At 33.4% G+C, this 13,695-nt stretch overlaps 1 protein-coding gene across 2 annotated transcripts in view; it reads right to left on the bottom strand.

Moving 5' to 3' along the window:
• Positions 1-848: 848 nt before the first annotated feature.
• Positions 849-13,695, bottom strand: part of Ank (Ankyrin) — a 35,765-nt gene continuing 22,918 nt past the window's right edge. For both annotated transcript variants that reach the window (XM_041776573.2, XM_041776572.2), the window contains exons 4-12: positions 11,093-12,206; positions 10,879-10,982; positions 8,572-9,519; positions 7,969-8,302; positions 5,469-5,562; positions 5,182-5,406; positions 1,379-3,000; positions 1,177-1,266; positions 849-1,114 (exon numbers count right to left, since the gene is read on the bottom strand). In XM_041776573.2, coding sequence (XP_041632507.1) covers positions 1,392-3,000; positions 5,182-5,406; positions 5,469-5,562; positions 7,969-8,302; positions 8,572-9,519; positions 10,879-10,982; positions 11,093-12,206 — 4,428 coding nt within the window. In that variant the 3' untranslated portion in view covers positions 849-1,114; positions 1,177-1,266; positions 1,379-1,391. The remainder of the gene's footprint in view (positions 1,115-1,176; positions 1,267-1,378; positions 3,001-5,181; positions 5,407-5,468; positions 5,563-7,968; positions 8,303-8,571; positions 9,520-10,878; positions 10,983-11,092; positions 12,207-13,695) is intronic.

Here is a 13,695-nt window from a genome sequence, read left to right as displayed (position 1 = left end):
AATATTGAGTTCTACCTTGTCCACCCACTCACATATCTCCCTGAGCGTTGTTTCCATGGTCGAGCTGAGGGTCGATGGACATACTCCCGTGATAATGCTTATCTCATCCGCATAAGCTGTTATCTTTGGTGCTGTCCTCTCGAATCTCTTGATTAGGTTGTATACCACCAGATTACATAGGAGGGGCGAAAGGACCCCACCTTGCGGCGTGCCTCTGTGCGCTCCTCTCACCATGGAAGCGGTGCCCCAATCTGATAGCTACCACCAGATTACATAGGAGGGGCGAAAGGACCACACCTTGCGGCGTACCTCTGTGCGCTCCTCTCACCATGGAAGCTGTGCCCCAATCTGATAGTACCCGCCGGCAACTTAGAAGATTTCTTATCCACAAGTTGATAGCGGGGGACGTGTTGGTCGCTTCTAGGCGATCCATTATTGCGTCCGTGCTAACGTTGTTGAATGCGCCGGATATGTCCACGAACACTCCGAGTGCATATTCCTTATTGTGTAGAGCTCTCTCAATGGTGGCTATCAACGAATGTAGGGTCGTCTCCACTGATTTCACCTTCGTGTAGGCGTGCTGCTTGGTTGACAGTAGTCTCTCTACATCGTTCCTGATGTATAAGTGCAGGAATTTTTTTCTTTCAATTTGAGTAGAAATGAGTTGAGGCTTATCGGTCTGTAATCCTTGGGGCTCACGTTGCTTCACTTTCCTGCTTTGGGCAGGAAGATGGAGATAAATATATTAACAAAAAAATAAAATAAAATAAAATAAAATACATAAAACAAAAATTTCACAAATGTAAGAAAATAAAACAAAATCAAATTTGCATTTTTTATCTTTTATTTGTAAGTGTAGATTATTTAACCAAAAACATATATATAGTTCTTTTAGTATAGTTATATATGTATATATATTCTGTTTCAAACGAAAATAAAATAACTGCAAAGAGAATTCTAAATAAATATAATTCATTTTGTTAATAGTTTTAATTTAATATTTAATTGGAGAAATATTTTGCTCTTTTTTCCTTTTGTTTATATCATATATATATATATATATATATATATATATATAAATGGATATAATTATGCTATATACCCAAGTCATTACCTGTACAAGTAGAATTAAAATTAAAATTTACATCTTAAATTCGTTGAGTGAGTTATAATTACCGGTCTGCATTATTACATCCTGCGGTATAATTGTATCAATACCTGTCAACTGCTTCTTAGCTTCTCCGACTGCTTCTAGTGAAGAATTTCCTATTGATAAAGATTAAAATGAATATATATTATATTTTGAACTACTTCATATGGATTCAAAGCGACTGCTATTTAAAGCAATCGATTGACTTTCCAATGATCAAAAACATACCAGTTTTCTTTTGCTATTCCTCCGGTGTGTTGGAATTATCTTGCGGCGATTTATTAATACACTTTTGTACTATATCGGCTCGATGGATTTTGTATAGAGCTTCCGCTAGGACATTTCCTTCAGCGGCGCTACCTCCGCGTCGCTCCAACCAAATCTGTAACATGATAATTCCTTGCCGTGCAAAATCCTCACCAGAGTACTCCGCTTTGACAAGCTCGATATCGGCTTCAGGTACATCCAATTCCATCGCTAATTGCGGCCAATCCTCGCCTATATATCGGCATATATCGATAAGGCGGATATCGACTGTAGAATTTTCGGTAATTTCTTTAACCTTGCCGCATTCTATATTATTTTCGATGAGAATTTCGTTTTTAGTTGTTATTTCGGTGTCATTAGTTGTTCTGATTCCCGAATTATTAAAATTATTTTGCTGATTCTCTGGCTTTTCCAGTGACATTATTTTCGTTAAAGATTCCATATCCAGAGCCACACTGAGAGAACAAATTGGATTGAGCGGGGCTTCATCGGGCTTGGCCTTTGGCTCGCTCATGAAGTTGATGCGTCCCTGTGGCATTTCTGGATCTTTGACGTGAGCGATAAACGATAAACGATTCTCGCAAAAAGCCTCGAATTTGATACTTAGTTGTTCGTCCGTTTTTAAAACGGGAACAAAGTTACCATTAAACTCCAGATAAATTATTTGATCTTGCAATACTTCAATATTACGACTCTTAGCAATCTCTGTAAAGTATTCCTGCTGTTCCAGTGTCTTTTCCTCCTTATCATCCGTCATACAAAACACCGAGAATTTGGCTTCCGTTTGAGAAATTCGTTTGGCAAATACAACAAACTTGACGATGAATGGAACCTTGGCCAGGTGAGTGTAGAGCTCAGTGGCCATTCGACTAGCATCGCTAATATTCCGACAATCCATTAACCAAAATCTGGCCGAAACAGTCGTCGTAAACGTAATTCTGTCTTTGACGAAAGATAGCGGCGTGGAGCCCGTGACATCTTCCCAAGCTGCACGCGATTGTCCGCCGGTAATGGAACACAACAGTCGTAGTGTGGGAGGATTGCTAGCATTTGCATCGGAAAAACAAGCATTTACCATTCCGCTGGAAGATGCCTTCGGCGCTGGAATACTCAATGTTATTGCTTTGTGGAATTTTCGACGACGTGGCTCCACTGTTACTACCGGAGAGACGGCAACACCATGTCCCAAAAGCTTGGAACAACCAACCAGGTCAATTGGCTGTGCCTGAAGACCGACACGAATTTTCTTAGTCAAGGCGTGACGCGGAAATGTCGCCTGAACTTCAGGTACCGCCGTGGAATAAACAGTTCCCCCATCCGGTCCAATGGCGTGCACTTCCTGGCGGACTCGCGAAACGACGGCAAAGAAGTGTGGAACATTCTGTGTTACAATGCGAACTATGTGATTAGTGGCCAAATCTTCTATCGGCTTGTCGATTGTATCGTTAAACAGTTTGTTCTCATCCTCGCTCTCGTACAAATAGTGTTCGCGCCAACTCTCGCCGTTATCTGATCTGAGTATGATAATTTCGCGTTCATTTTCCCGGAGAGTGCCAAAGTGGGGTACTTCTAGGGTTATGGGGCTTTTAAATAAATTATTATTATTAGTATTATTTTAATTTTAATTTTAACTATAATATATTACATTATATTATTTTCATATAATTATACATAATATATAATAACAATATAAAATATATATATATATCATATTATTATTATTTGATTTGATTTTATTTGTATCCCTAACGTTACAAGTTTATAACTTATAAATTAGTGCGCTAGTCACAATGGGAGAGAATTCACAGCACATTTGACTACATTTGTACAAATAAAATGTATATAATATATTCTTAATTTAACCATTTTATTTTTTTTTTCATTAATTAACTAACACCATACCTTTACCTCCGACACAGCATCAACTCTTTTCTAGCAATACTCCTATGATGGGTTCAGAAACAAAAGCTTTTTCATTCTAAACAAGAAAGGAAGCTAACTTCGGCACGCCGAAGTTTGTATACCCTTGCAGATTGGTTTCGATGTTTATACTATAGATTTAAATGCTGAAAACACTCACAAAACAGAGTTTCATTACATTTTACCTATACTTATTATGTTTACAGTTTGAAAGTTACAGTTTTACATTCCCAGTTTTACATTTTCTCTACATCTACCGATCGGTTTATATGGCAGCTATATGATATAGTTGTCCGATTTTTATGAAATTTATACCATAATTCTAGAGTAATAAAAAAAGCTTTTATCTCAGAGTAGATAAACATACGTTGAAAAACAACGAAACTATAATTTTTTTTTCCTATTTATTTCTCGACCGTTCCTATGGCAGCTATATCATATAGTCGACCGATTTTCATAAAATTTTTACCAAAATTCTGAAATAATATAAAATGGCCATATCTAAAAAATGGTGCAAAAATGTTGAAAAACTGCAAAGTTATAATTTTTTTCTACAAATATATCGAACATTTGTATGGCAGCTATATGATATAGTCGTCCGATCCGGCCCGTTCCGACATATATAGCAGTGAGAGCATATAGAAGACTATATGCAAAGTTTCATTCAGATAGCTTTAAAACTGAGGGACTAGTTTGCGTAGAAACAGACAGACGGACAGATGGACAGACGGACATGGCTAGATCGACTCGGCTGTTGATGCTGATCAAGAATATATATACTTTATAGGGTCGGAAACGTCTCCTTCACTGCGTTGCAAACTTCTGACTGAACTTATAATACCCTGCAAGGGTATAAAAATGCTATAGAAAGTGTCTGCAAAAAGAATTAGTACCAGCGCCCTGAAGAGACGGCAGTGGGCACCAATGCAGCCTCTACGAAAGCTCTTCTCTGGGATAATCCAGAAATATAAAAGCTAATCAGTAAGGACACAAATCATTAAAAACAAGAAAGGAAGCTAACTTCACGCCGAAGTTTCCTATGGCAGCTATAAGATATAGTCGTCCGATTTTCATAAAATTTTTACTAAAATTTTAGAATAATATAAAAGTGCTATATATAGAAAATGATGCAAAAATATCGAAAAACAGCCAAGTTATAATTTTTTTTTCTAAAAATTTATCGAACATTTGTATGGCAGCTATATGATATAGTCGTCCGTTCCGACATATATAGCAGTGAGAGTATAGAAGACTATATGCAAAGATTCATTCAGATACCTTTAAAACTGAGGGACTAGTTTGCGTAGAAACAGACAGATGGACAGGCGGACATGCGGACATGGCTAGATTGGCGCGGCTGTTGATGCTGAACAAGAATATATATACTTTATAGGGTCGGAAAGGTCTCCTTCACTGCGTTGCAAACTTCTGACTGAAAGTATAATACCCTGCAAGGGTATAAATATATTGGAGGAGATAGAAATAAGAATAAAAAAAACATCAAAAAAAAACTTTGGCATCTCTATATGGGCTTCAAATTATTTGATATAGCCGTCTGGACTAGCACGTGTCTTAAAAACGGGCAGACGGACGTCTGAATTTGATAGGCAGATATTGAATATATGTTATTTACAAGGTCAAATATGTCGCCTTTCACAGGTGAACAGATATGCATTTCTTTTGTTTTTTTCATTCCAGAATTTGGAATTGGAAAAACTGTGAGCATATTAGAATATACGCCTAATATAAAAATAGTGTAGGTTCAAGAGTAACGAAAATGTTAAGCTTCTATAATAGTCTATTATAGTATAGTCTTAAAATGGTATTTATTAAACTTCGCATACCTTAAAAATTTTCCCTCAACAGGTGTCATTTCTAAAATACGACTCACTAGAGCCTCACCTTCCATTAGGGGCGGCAGATTGGCTATTCTTTGCGGTTTGACGTAACGGCAAGTGATTCGAGTTGGTTCAGAGCAGGCCTTTGGCGGTACAATAATCCGGACGCCACTGTGGCGATAGCCGCGCATTGAACCACCGCGGGCGTCTACCAAAAAGGAAACAAGGAATCTATAAAATAAATAAAACGACCGTAAGTGTCAAACTTTTAACAACGAAAACTGAAAGCCTACCCCAAATGTATCGGCGGTCGAACGATAGGCACATTATCCAATTTTCTTCGATTTTCCGAACCTTTAATGTTTTGCAATTGTAGCTGTATTGTTTCTGTACAAAATAAAATTAAATACTTTATGTTAAACTATTAAATTAATTAACAAAATGTGTATTAACAAAATTTGTATTAACAAAATTTGTATTTATAACATTGTAACATTGTAATATTATAACATTATAACATTATAGCATTATAACATTATAACATTATAACATTGTAATATTATAACATTATAACATTATAGCATTATAACATTATAACATTATAACATTATAACATTATAACATTATAACATTATAACATTATAACATTGTAATATTATAACATTATAACATTATAACATTATAACATTATAGCATTATAACATTATAACATTATAACATTGTAATATTATAACATTATAACATTATAACATTATAACATTATAACATTATAACATTGTAATATTATAACATTATAACATTATAGCATTATAGCATTATAACATTATAACATTATAACATTATAACATTATAACATTATAACATTATAACATTATAACATTATAACATTATAACATTATAACATTATAACATTATAACATTATAACATTATAACATTATAACATTATAACATTATAACATTATAACATTATAACATTATAACATTATAACATTATAACATTATAACATTATAACATTATAACATTATAACATTATAACATTATAACATTATAACATTATAACATTATAACATTGTAATATTATAACATTATAACATTATAACATTATAACATTATAACATTATAACATTATAACATTATAACATTATAACATTATAACATTATAACATTATAACATTATAACATTATAACATTATAACATTATAACATTATAACATTATAACATTATAACATTATAACATTATAACATTATAACATTATAACATTATAACATTATAACATTATAACATTATAACATTATAACATTATAACATTATAACATTATAACATTATAACATTATAACATTATAACATTATAACATTATAACATTATAACATTATAACATTATAACATTATAACATTATAACATTATAACATTATAACATTATAACATTATAACATTATAACATTATAACATTATAACATTATAACATTATAACATTATAACATTATAACATTATAACATTATAACATTATAACATTATAACATTATAACATTATAACATTATAACATTATAACATTATAACATTATAACATTATAACATTATAACATTATAACATTATAACATTATAACATTATAACATTATAACATTATAACATTATAACATTATAACATTATAACATTATAACATTATAACATTATAACATTATAACATTATAACATTATAACATTATTACATTATAACATTATAACATTATAACATTATAACATTATAACATTATAACATTATAACATTATAACTATATAACTATATAACATTATAACATTATTACATTATAACATTATAACATTATAACATTATAACATTATAACTATATAACTATATAACTATATAACATTATAACATTATAACATTATAACATTATAACATTATAACATTATAACATTATAACATTATAACATTATAACATTATAACATTATAACATTATAACATTATAACATTATAACATTATAACATTATAACATTATAACATTATAACATTATAACATTATAACATTATAACATTATAACATTATAACATTATAACATTATAACATTATAACATTATAACATTATAACATTATAACATTATAACATTATAACATTATAACATTATAACATTATAACATTATAACATTATAACATTATAACATTATAACATTATAACATTATAACATTATAACATTATAACATTATAACATTATAACATTATAACATTATAACATTATAACATTATAACATTATAACATTATAACATTATAACATTATAACATTATAACATTATAACATTATAACATTATAACATTATAACATTATAACATTATAACATTATAACATTATAACATTATAACATTATAACATTATAACATTATAACATTATAACATTATAACATTATAACATTATAACATTATAACATTATAACATTATAACATTATAACATTATAACATTATAACATTATAACATTATAACATTATAACATTATAACATTATAACATTATAACATTATAACATTATAACATTATAACATTATAACATTATAACATTATAACATTATAACATTATAACATTATAACATTATAACATTATAACATTATAACATTATAACATTATAACATTATAACATTATAACATTATAACATTATAACATTATAACATTATAACATTATAACATTATAACATTATAACATTATAACATTATAACATTATAACATTATAACATTATAACATTATAACATTATAAAATTAAATGTTAAAATTAATTAGATTGCCTTTTTCGAAATGTTCCGACGTGACGTTATCATGTTGATCTGGATTTGTGGTATCAAAGTTTCGCTGGTCCGCCCCTACACAATTAGCTTTCAAGTCATCTGTTTCCATATATTTATAATGATTATGATCCAAAAAGTCATCATCGCCGGCATCATCGTCCTCGGAATCGGATAATAATGTCTCATGCATTATCTCCGGTGATAATACTTTGAATTTTTCCTCAATGACACCAGTATTTACATCAACAATAGAGGTTTTAGTGACAATTTTTAGAGTTTCAATCGCGGTGACATATCCCAAATTGCTAGCAATATGTAGAGGTGTCTTGCCGGTCTGTTAGGGACAGATTTTGATATAATTATTGGTTAACAAATTAAACATTATTTATCATATTATATAAAAGCCAAAATATTTAAATTACTCTGCATTGTTGTGTTTTAATTAAATGGGAGTTTTATGATTCTTTTAATCAATATTGAATTTTCATTGTGTTATAATAAATAAATAGAAGACTATTCATTGTTGATAATAATCATTGGCGTTAAAGATGCAATCGTCTGCCTTCTAGAAGGCGTCTTTGTTCAAACTTTTTAAATACTCACATTTGTTAAAGCCTCGGGGTTGGCCTTGTGACGCAGCAAGAGATTAATAATCAGAACATGGCCCTGTTGAGCCGCTTGATGCAGTGGTGTGAAGCCAGTATTGGTTGTAATTTCAATATCGGCATCGTTTTCAAGCAAAAACTTTACCAAATTTAGATGACCATAATGGGCGGCAATGTGTAACGGAGAATAGCCATTTTTAGTACGCTGTGAAATCGGAGAGCCATGATCCAAGAGTAAACGTGCGACATGTACATGACCCTCCTGTGATGCTAAATGCAAAGGTACCAGGCCATTTTTAGCCGCATTATTCTTGGCATTATATTCGAGCAGAAGTTGAACCATATCAATGTGACCCTCCTGTGACGCCAAATGCAATGGCGAAAAACCACTCCTGCTCATAGAGTCAACATCTGCTCCATTTTGTAACAATAATTGCGCAACTTCCATATTATTCTTTTTGGCAGCAATGTGTAGGGCACTTTGTCCATTTCGAGCACACAACTTGGCAGAAGCACCTTTCTTTAAGAGCAACTCCACGACCGCCTGATGGTTGTAGTGTGTGGCCACCAACAAAGGTGATACATCGTTCTTACCCAGAGAATCGATGCTTGCTCCTTTGTCTAGCAATAATGATACGATCTTCTCCTTGCCATATTTGCTTGCCAAATGCAAAGGACTAAAGCCTTTTTTGGTAACCGCATCGATATGCGCTCCATTTTCGAGGAGCAGTTGAATTAAATCCTCATCATGACCCTCTTTGGCTGCTATGTGGAGTGGAGTGTACTTATCTTTGGTCTCAGCATTAATCTGCGCTCCATGCTGGAGGAGAAGCATTATTATATTGATATTACCCAAGCGAGAGGCGACATGGAGCGGGGTCTGTCCCTCGCGGGCAATGGAATTTACTTGAGAGCCGTTCCGAAGGAGTATGCGTATGATGTCAGTCTTAAATAGGAAATTAAAACTATTACATACTTTTATATAACTGTATACGCTAAATATTCTGTATGCTATGTATACTATATGTTTATTTAATTTTGTTAAGTTTTTTTTCGTAAATATTTTTTTAATTTTTAATTATAAAGGCCAAATATCACAAGAATATTGTGTCAAAGTTCTACATCGATCATAGAAAACTTAAAATTTACAAATAACTTTTATTTTTAAATTTTACCGCCTAGTTTAAAAGTATTGCAGTTTAACTTTTATTTTTAATTTTTTTAATAACCGTTATTTGTCAAATTTTATTTTTAAATTTATATGAGCATCAAAAACTTTAGAGAGCTCTCCTGAAAAGTGCCCTTTTTAAAGTCAGTTTAACTCAATATTTACTGGAACAAAAAATCTGTAAAAATTATAAAATAAAAACGCCATGTGAATACCGCGGAACCCGCCCCCCTAAAGTAAATTGATATTAAAGACCTTATTGTTATTGTTATTATTGATATGTATTAAGAACTGAGTAAAATCCTATTACTATCCTAATTATACACTAAAATTATTCTAAGGATGCTAATTTCCGCACGCTGAAGTTTGTATAGCCTTGCAGTTTGTACTTGGATCATTAAGATTAAGTTACGCTAACAGGAGATTTATTTAAGCATATCATATAATAATTTAAAAACAATATAATATAAATTGGTTTATTATTATTAATCCCGCCATTATGACGGATACGTTTTCTGATTTGCAAAGCGATCCGAGATTCAAGAAGGAAAGTTGAGCTGTGTTCCCATGCATATTATTGTTGATTTGTGTTCGGCGATCGATTCTGTGGCCCGAGTTTCTTCCTTGAGAGTAACTTAGAATGTTAAGACGTTTTTCTTGTAAGAATATTATTAACTTGTTTTAGAACTCTGATAAATACTTATGGCGCCTTGAACTAAGTTATTTAAGTTTACATACGGTTCAGTATTATTTTGTAGAAATAAATATAACCTATGGCACTCATTGTGAATATTGCTTTCCCATGGTAAGTGAATTTTTTAAATCGGATCAGTAAGTTTTTGAGCTTACACAAAAACACAAATCTTTCGTCTTTATAATAGTAGTACGATAGATATAATACAAAGCTTAACTCTTTATAAGAGTTGTATAATATATATATAGTATGATTAGATATGAACTCTGAGATGCAGGTATTTTATTTGATTAAAAAAAATTTGTTGAAAGTTTATTCAAAACGAAGTATGTATTATATATGTAATAATTTTTTATATATCTCTTGTTAGTGTTTTGCTCCATTTGTCAACTTCAAGGCTTTACAATCTTCGGCGTTTCCTTTCTTATTTATTTTTCAAATACCTGACTAGCTCGCGTCGCCAAATGCAGAGCTGTTTCGCCGCGTAATGTTGGTACATCCGGATTGGCATCATGTTGCATCAAGTATATTACTATGTTCATGCACCCTATTAGAATAAGTTAATGAGAGTTCAAAACTTAGGGCTTCTTGCATCAATAAAAATAATAATAAACTAGATCAAGTTATGTAATTAGGAGATACTTGAACAGAACTTACCCATAAAACTGGCAACATGCAGAGGCGTTAAACCAGATTCCGTGGTGGCACCAATATTAGCTCCATGTTTAATTAGCAATTCAACTATCTTTATCCTGTTCTTTTTGCACGCTATATGCAAGGGCGTAAAGCCATTGAGAGCTCTAGCATTTGGATTGGCACCATAATCCAGTAATAGCTTGGCCACCTTTACGTGACCACAATGAGCAGCCACATGGAGAGCTGTTAGATAATCAATGGTTACTTCATCCACGGGAGCCTTGTTGTCCAAAAGAAGACGCGCTGCCTCATTGTGCTCCCCTTGGGCGGACATGTGAAGAGCAGATAAGCCATTCTTGGTCTTGGTCAATATTGGAGCATTCTGACTTAAAAGTAACTCAATGACCTCAACGTGGCCGGAACGAGAGGCGCAATGAAGCGGTGTTAGTCCATCCCGAGTTGCTGCATCAATTTTTGCTCCTCTCGAGAGTAGTAACTGACAAACCTGGACTTTACCCCATTTACAGGCAACGTGCAAGGGCGATATTTGATGTTTTGCCACATAATTAACATCGGCAGAGTTATCCAAAAGCAGAGTGGCGATATCCACATTACCATAATGAGCTGCAATGTGCAATGGTGTAAATCCAGACTTGGAGACTGTATCAGGATTGTTATCATTTTGTAGCAAAAGTGTTGCTGCCTTTACATCGTTTTTTTTCGCTGCAATATGCATCGCCGGGAGTCGAACCTTGCCGCGTATGTCGTTTTCGAGGAGAACAGCCACGATTTTATCATGACCCTGCTGCATGGCAACTGCCAACGGAGTAAAGCCATCCTCCGTGGCCAGTGAAGGATTAGCACCATTGGCGAGAAGTAAGCGACAGCAATTGTCATGATTCTCCTGAGCTGCCATATACAATGGCGTAAAGCCATTTAAAGACTGAACATTTACATTAGCATCGGACAAGAGAAGTTGGTGTATAACATCTTGCTGTCCTGCCAAGGAAGCTATATGTAAAGCCGTATTGCCTTTTTTCGTAGCATTATCCACCTTGATGCCACGTCTTAACAACTCACAGCATATATCAACATAGCCATCTTTGGCAGCCAAGTGTAGGGCATTAAGACCATTCTAAAACAAGAGTTAAAAAAATACTATTAAAAGATATTTAAAAAAGGACGAACTTGGCTTTAAATTAAATTTGTTTTATTAAATAGAAGTATCGCCGACTGAGACCTCAAGTCCTGCAATTACGAATGATATTTTATAAATATATTTTTATATAAATTTTTTGTATTCTATTATATTTTTCTAACTGTTAAACTATAAATATAATATTATTATATTACATTTACCTATATGTAATAAAAGTTGTCATTACTTTATTTTTGTTCAGCATATATATGTATATGTCGCAGATTATTTTGTTAATTCAAATTATAACGATTTTTGTGGGTATACACTTGTTTAATTTGTTATTGCTTCTCTGTTCTTTCGTGCGAGGCATACACTGTTTTGCCAACGTAGTCTGGGCGTGGGTATGAAAGGGACGGATATTGTTTTCTGAGAACTCACCACACCTGCGTGTGTGTTGGAAGGTAAAAAGGAATTGAAAAGGAATGACACAGCGTTTTTGGGTCGCAAGCAAGTTGGTTGTGAAAGTTCAGGAATCATGCCACGCGCCAGAAAACGTTTCGCTGAAAGTCCAGTTGAGGACTCCGATGATGGATCGTCGTCATCAGAAGTGGGATTACCTCCGTCTCCAGCCAATGATGCAAATCTTCTAACAATTCGGGAGCTGCAAAACCGTAATTTCGTCGAGTTAATAAAACAAGTACAGTGCTCTCGAAATGAACCAAAAGATGCAAAAACCATTGTGCTGCCAAAGTTCAACCCTGATCGAGCAGGATCGGACGCGCTGTCCTGGTGTTCAAAAGTCGACTACATATTGTCTGAAAACCAGCTCGTGGGGAGCGCTCTTGTAATGGCACCGCATCTCACTGGCTCTCGCAGACATGTTTTCCTGGCATTACATGGACGCAGTTTCGAGAATTATTTTTGCAATATTTTTCCGGAACTGAGACTTTGGGCGCGACTGTCATGAATTTGCTAAACGCACGCCCAAATGAAGGAGAGTGCCTGTCGTTATATGGGAGCAGAATGGTCACCTCACTAATGGCCCGCTGGAAGTCGCTCAGCGTCGAGCAGATTGCAGTATCCGTCACGTTGGCACATGCAGCTGGCATAGATACACGGTTGCGCCGTTTGGTTTTTACGACGGACATCAAAAGCCGAAATGAGCTGCATCAGGAACTCAAAGCCTTTTCGTTTGACGCCAGACAGAGACAGCATTCAAGTGACAACGTATCGGCACCAGAAGGAAAAAGAGACAGAGCTATGCCTCACATCACGTGTTATAACTGTGGCACACCCGGCCACAAGAAGGCGGAATGTCGCTTTAGAGACAACTCATTTGGAGCAGCCCCATAATCAATAATCTGGATATAAAGGAGCAAAAGATCTATCATCCGTGATCTGTTATAAATGTGGAAAATCTGGACATGTTTCTACGGTATGCCCGGATCGTCAGAAGCGTTCACTGGTCACGAGCAATACAATC

Source organism: Drosophila kikkawai, chromosome 4 (genome assembly GCF_030179895.1).
Source record: "Drosophila kikkawai strain 14028-0561.14 chromosome 4, DkikHiC1v2, whole genome shotgun sequence".
NCBI classification, from domain to species: domain Eukaryota; kingdom Metazoa; phylum Arthropoda; class Insecta; order Diptera; family Drosophilidae; genus Drosophila; species Drosophila kikkawai.
The sequence above is the reverse complement of the archived record's forward strand: the minus strand, read 5'-3'. Positions and strand labels throughout refer to the sequence as shown.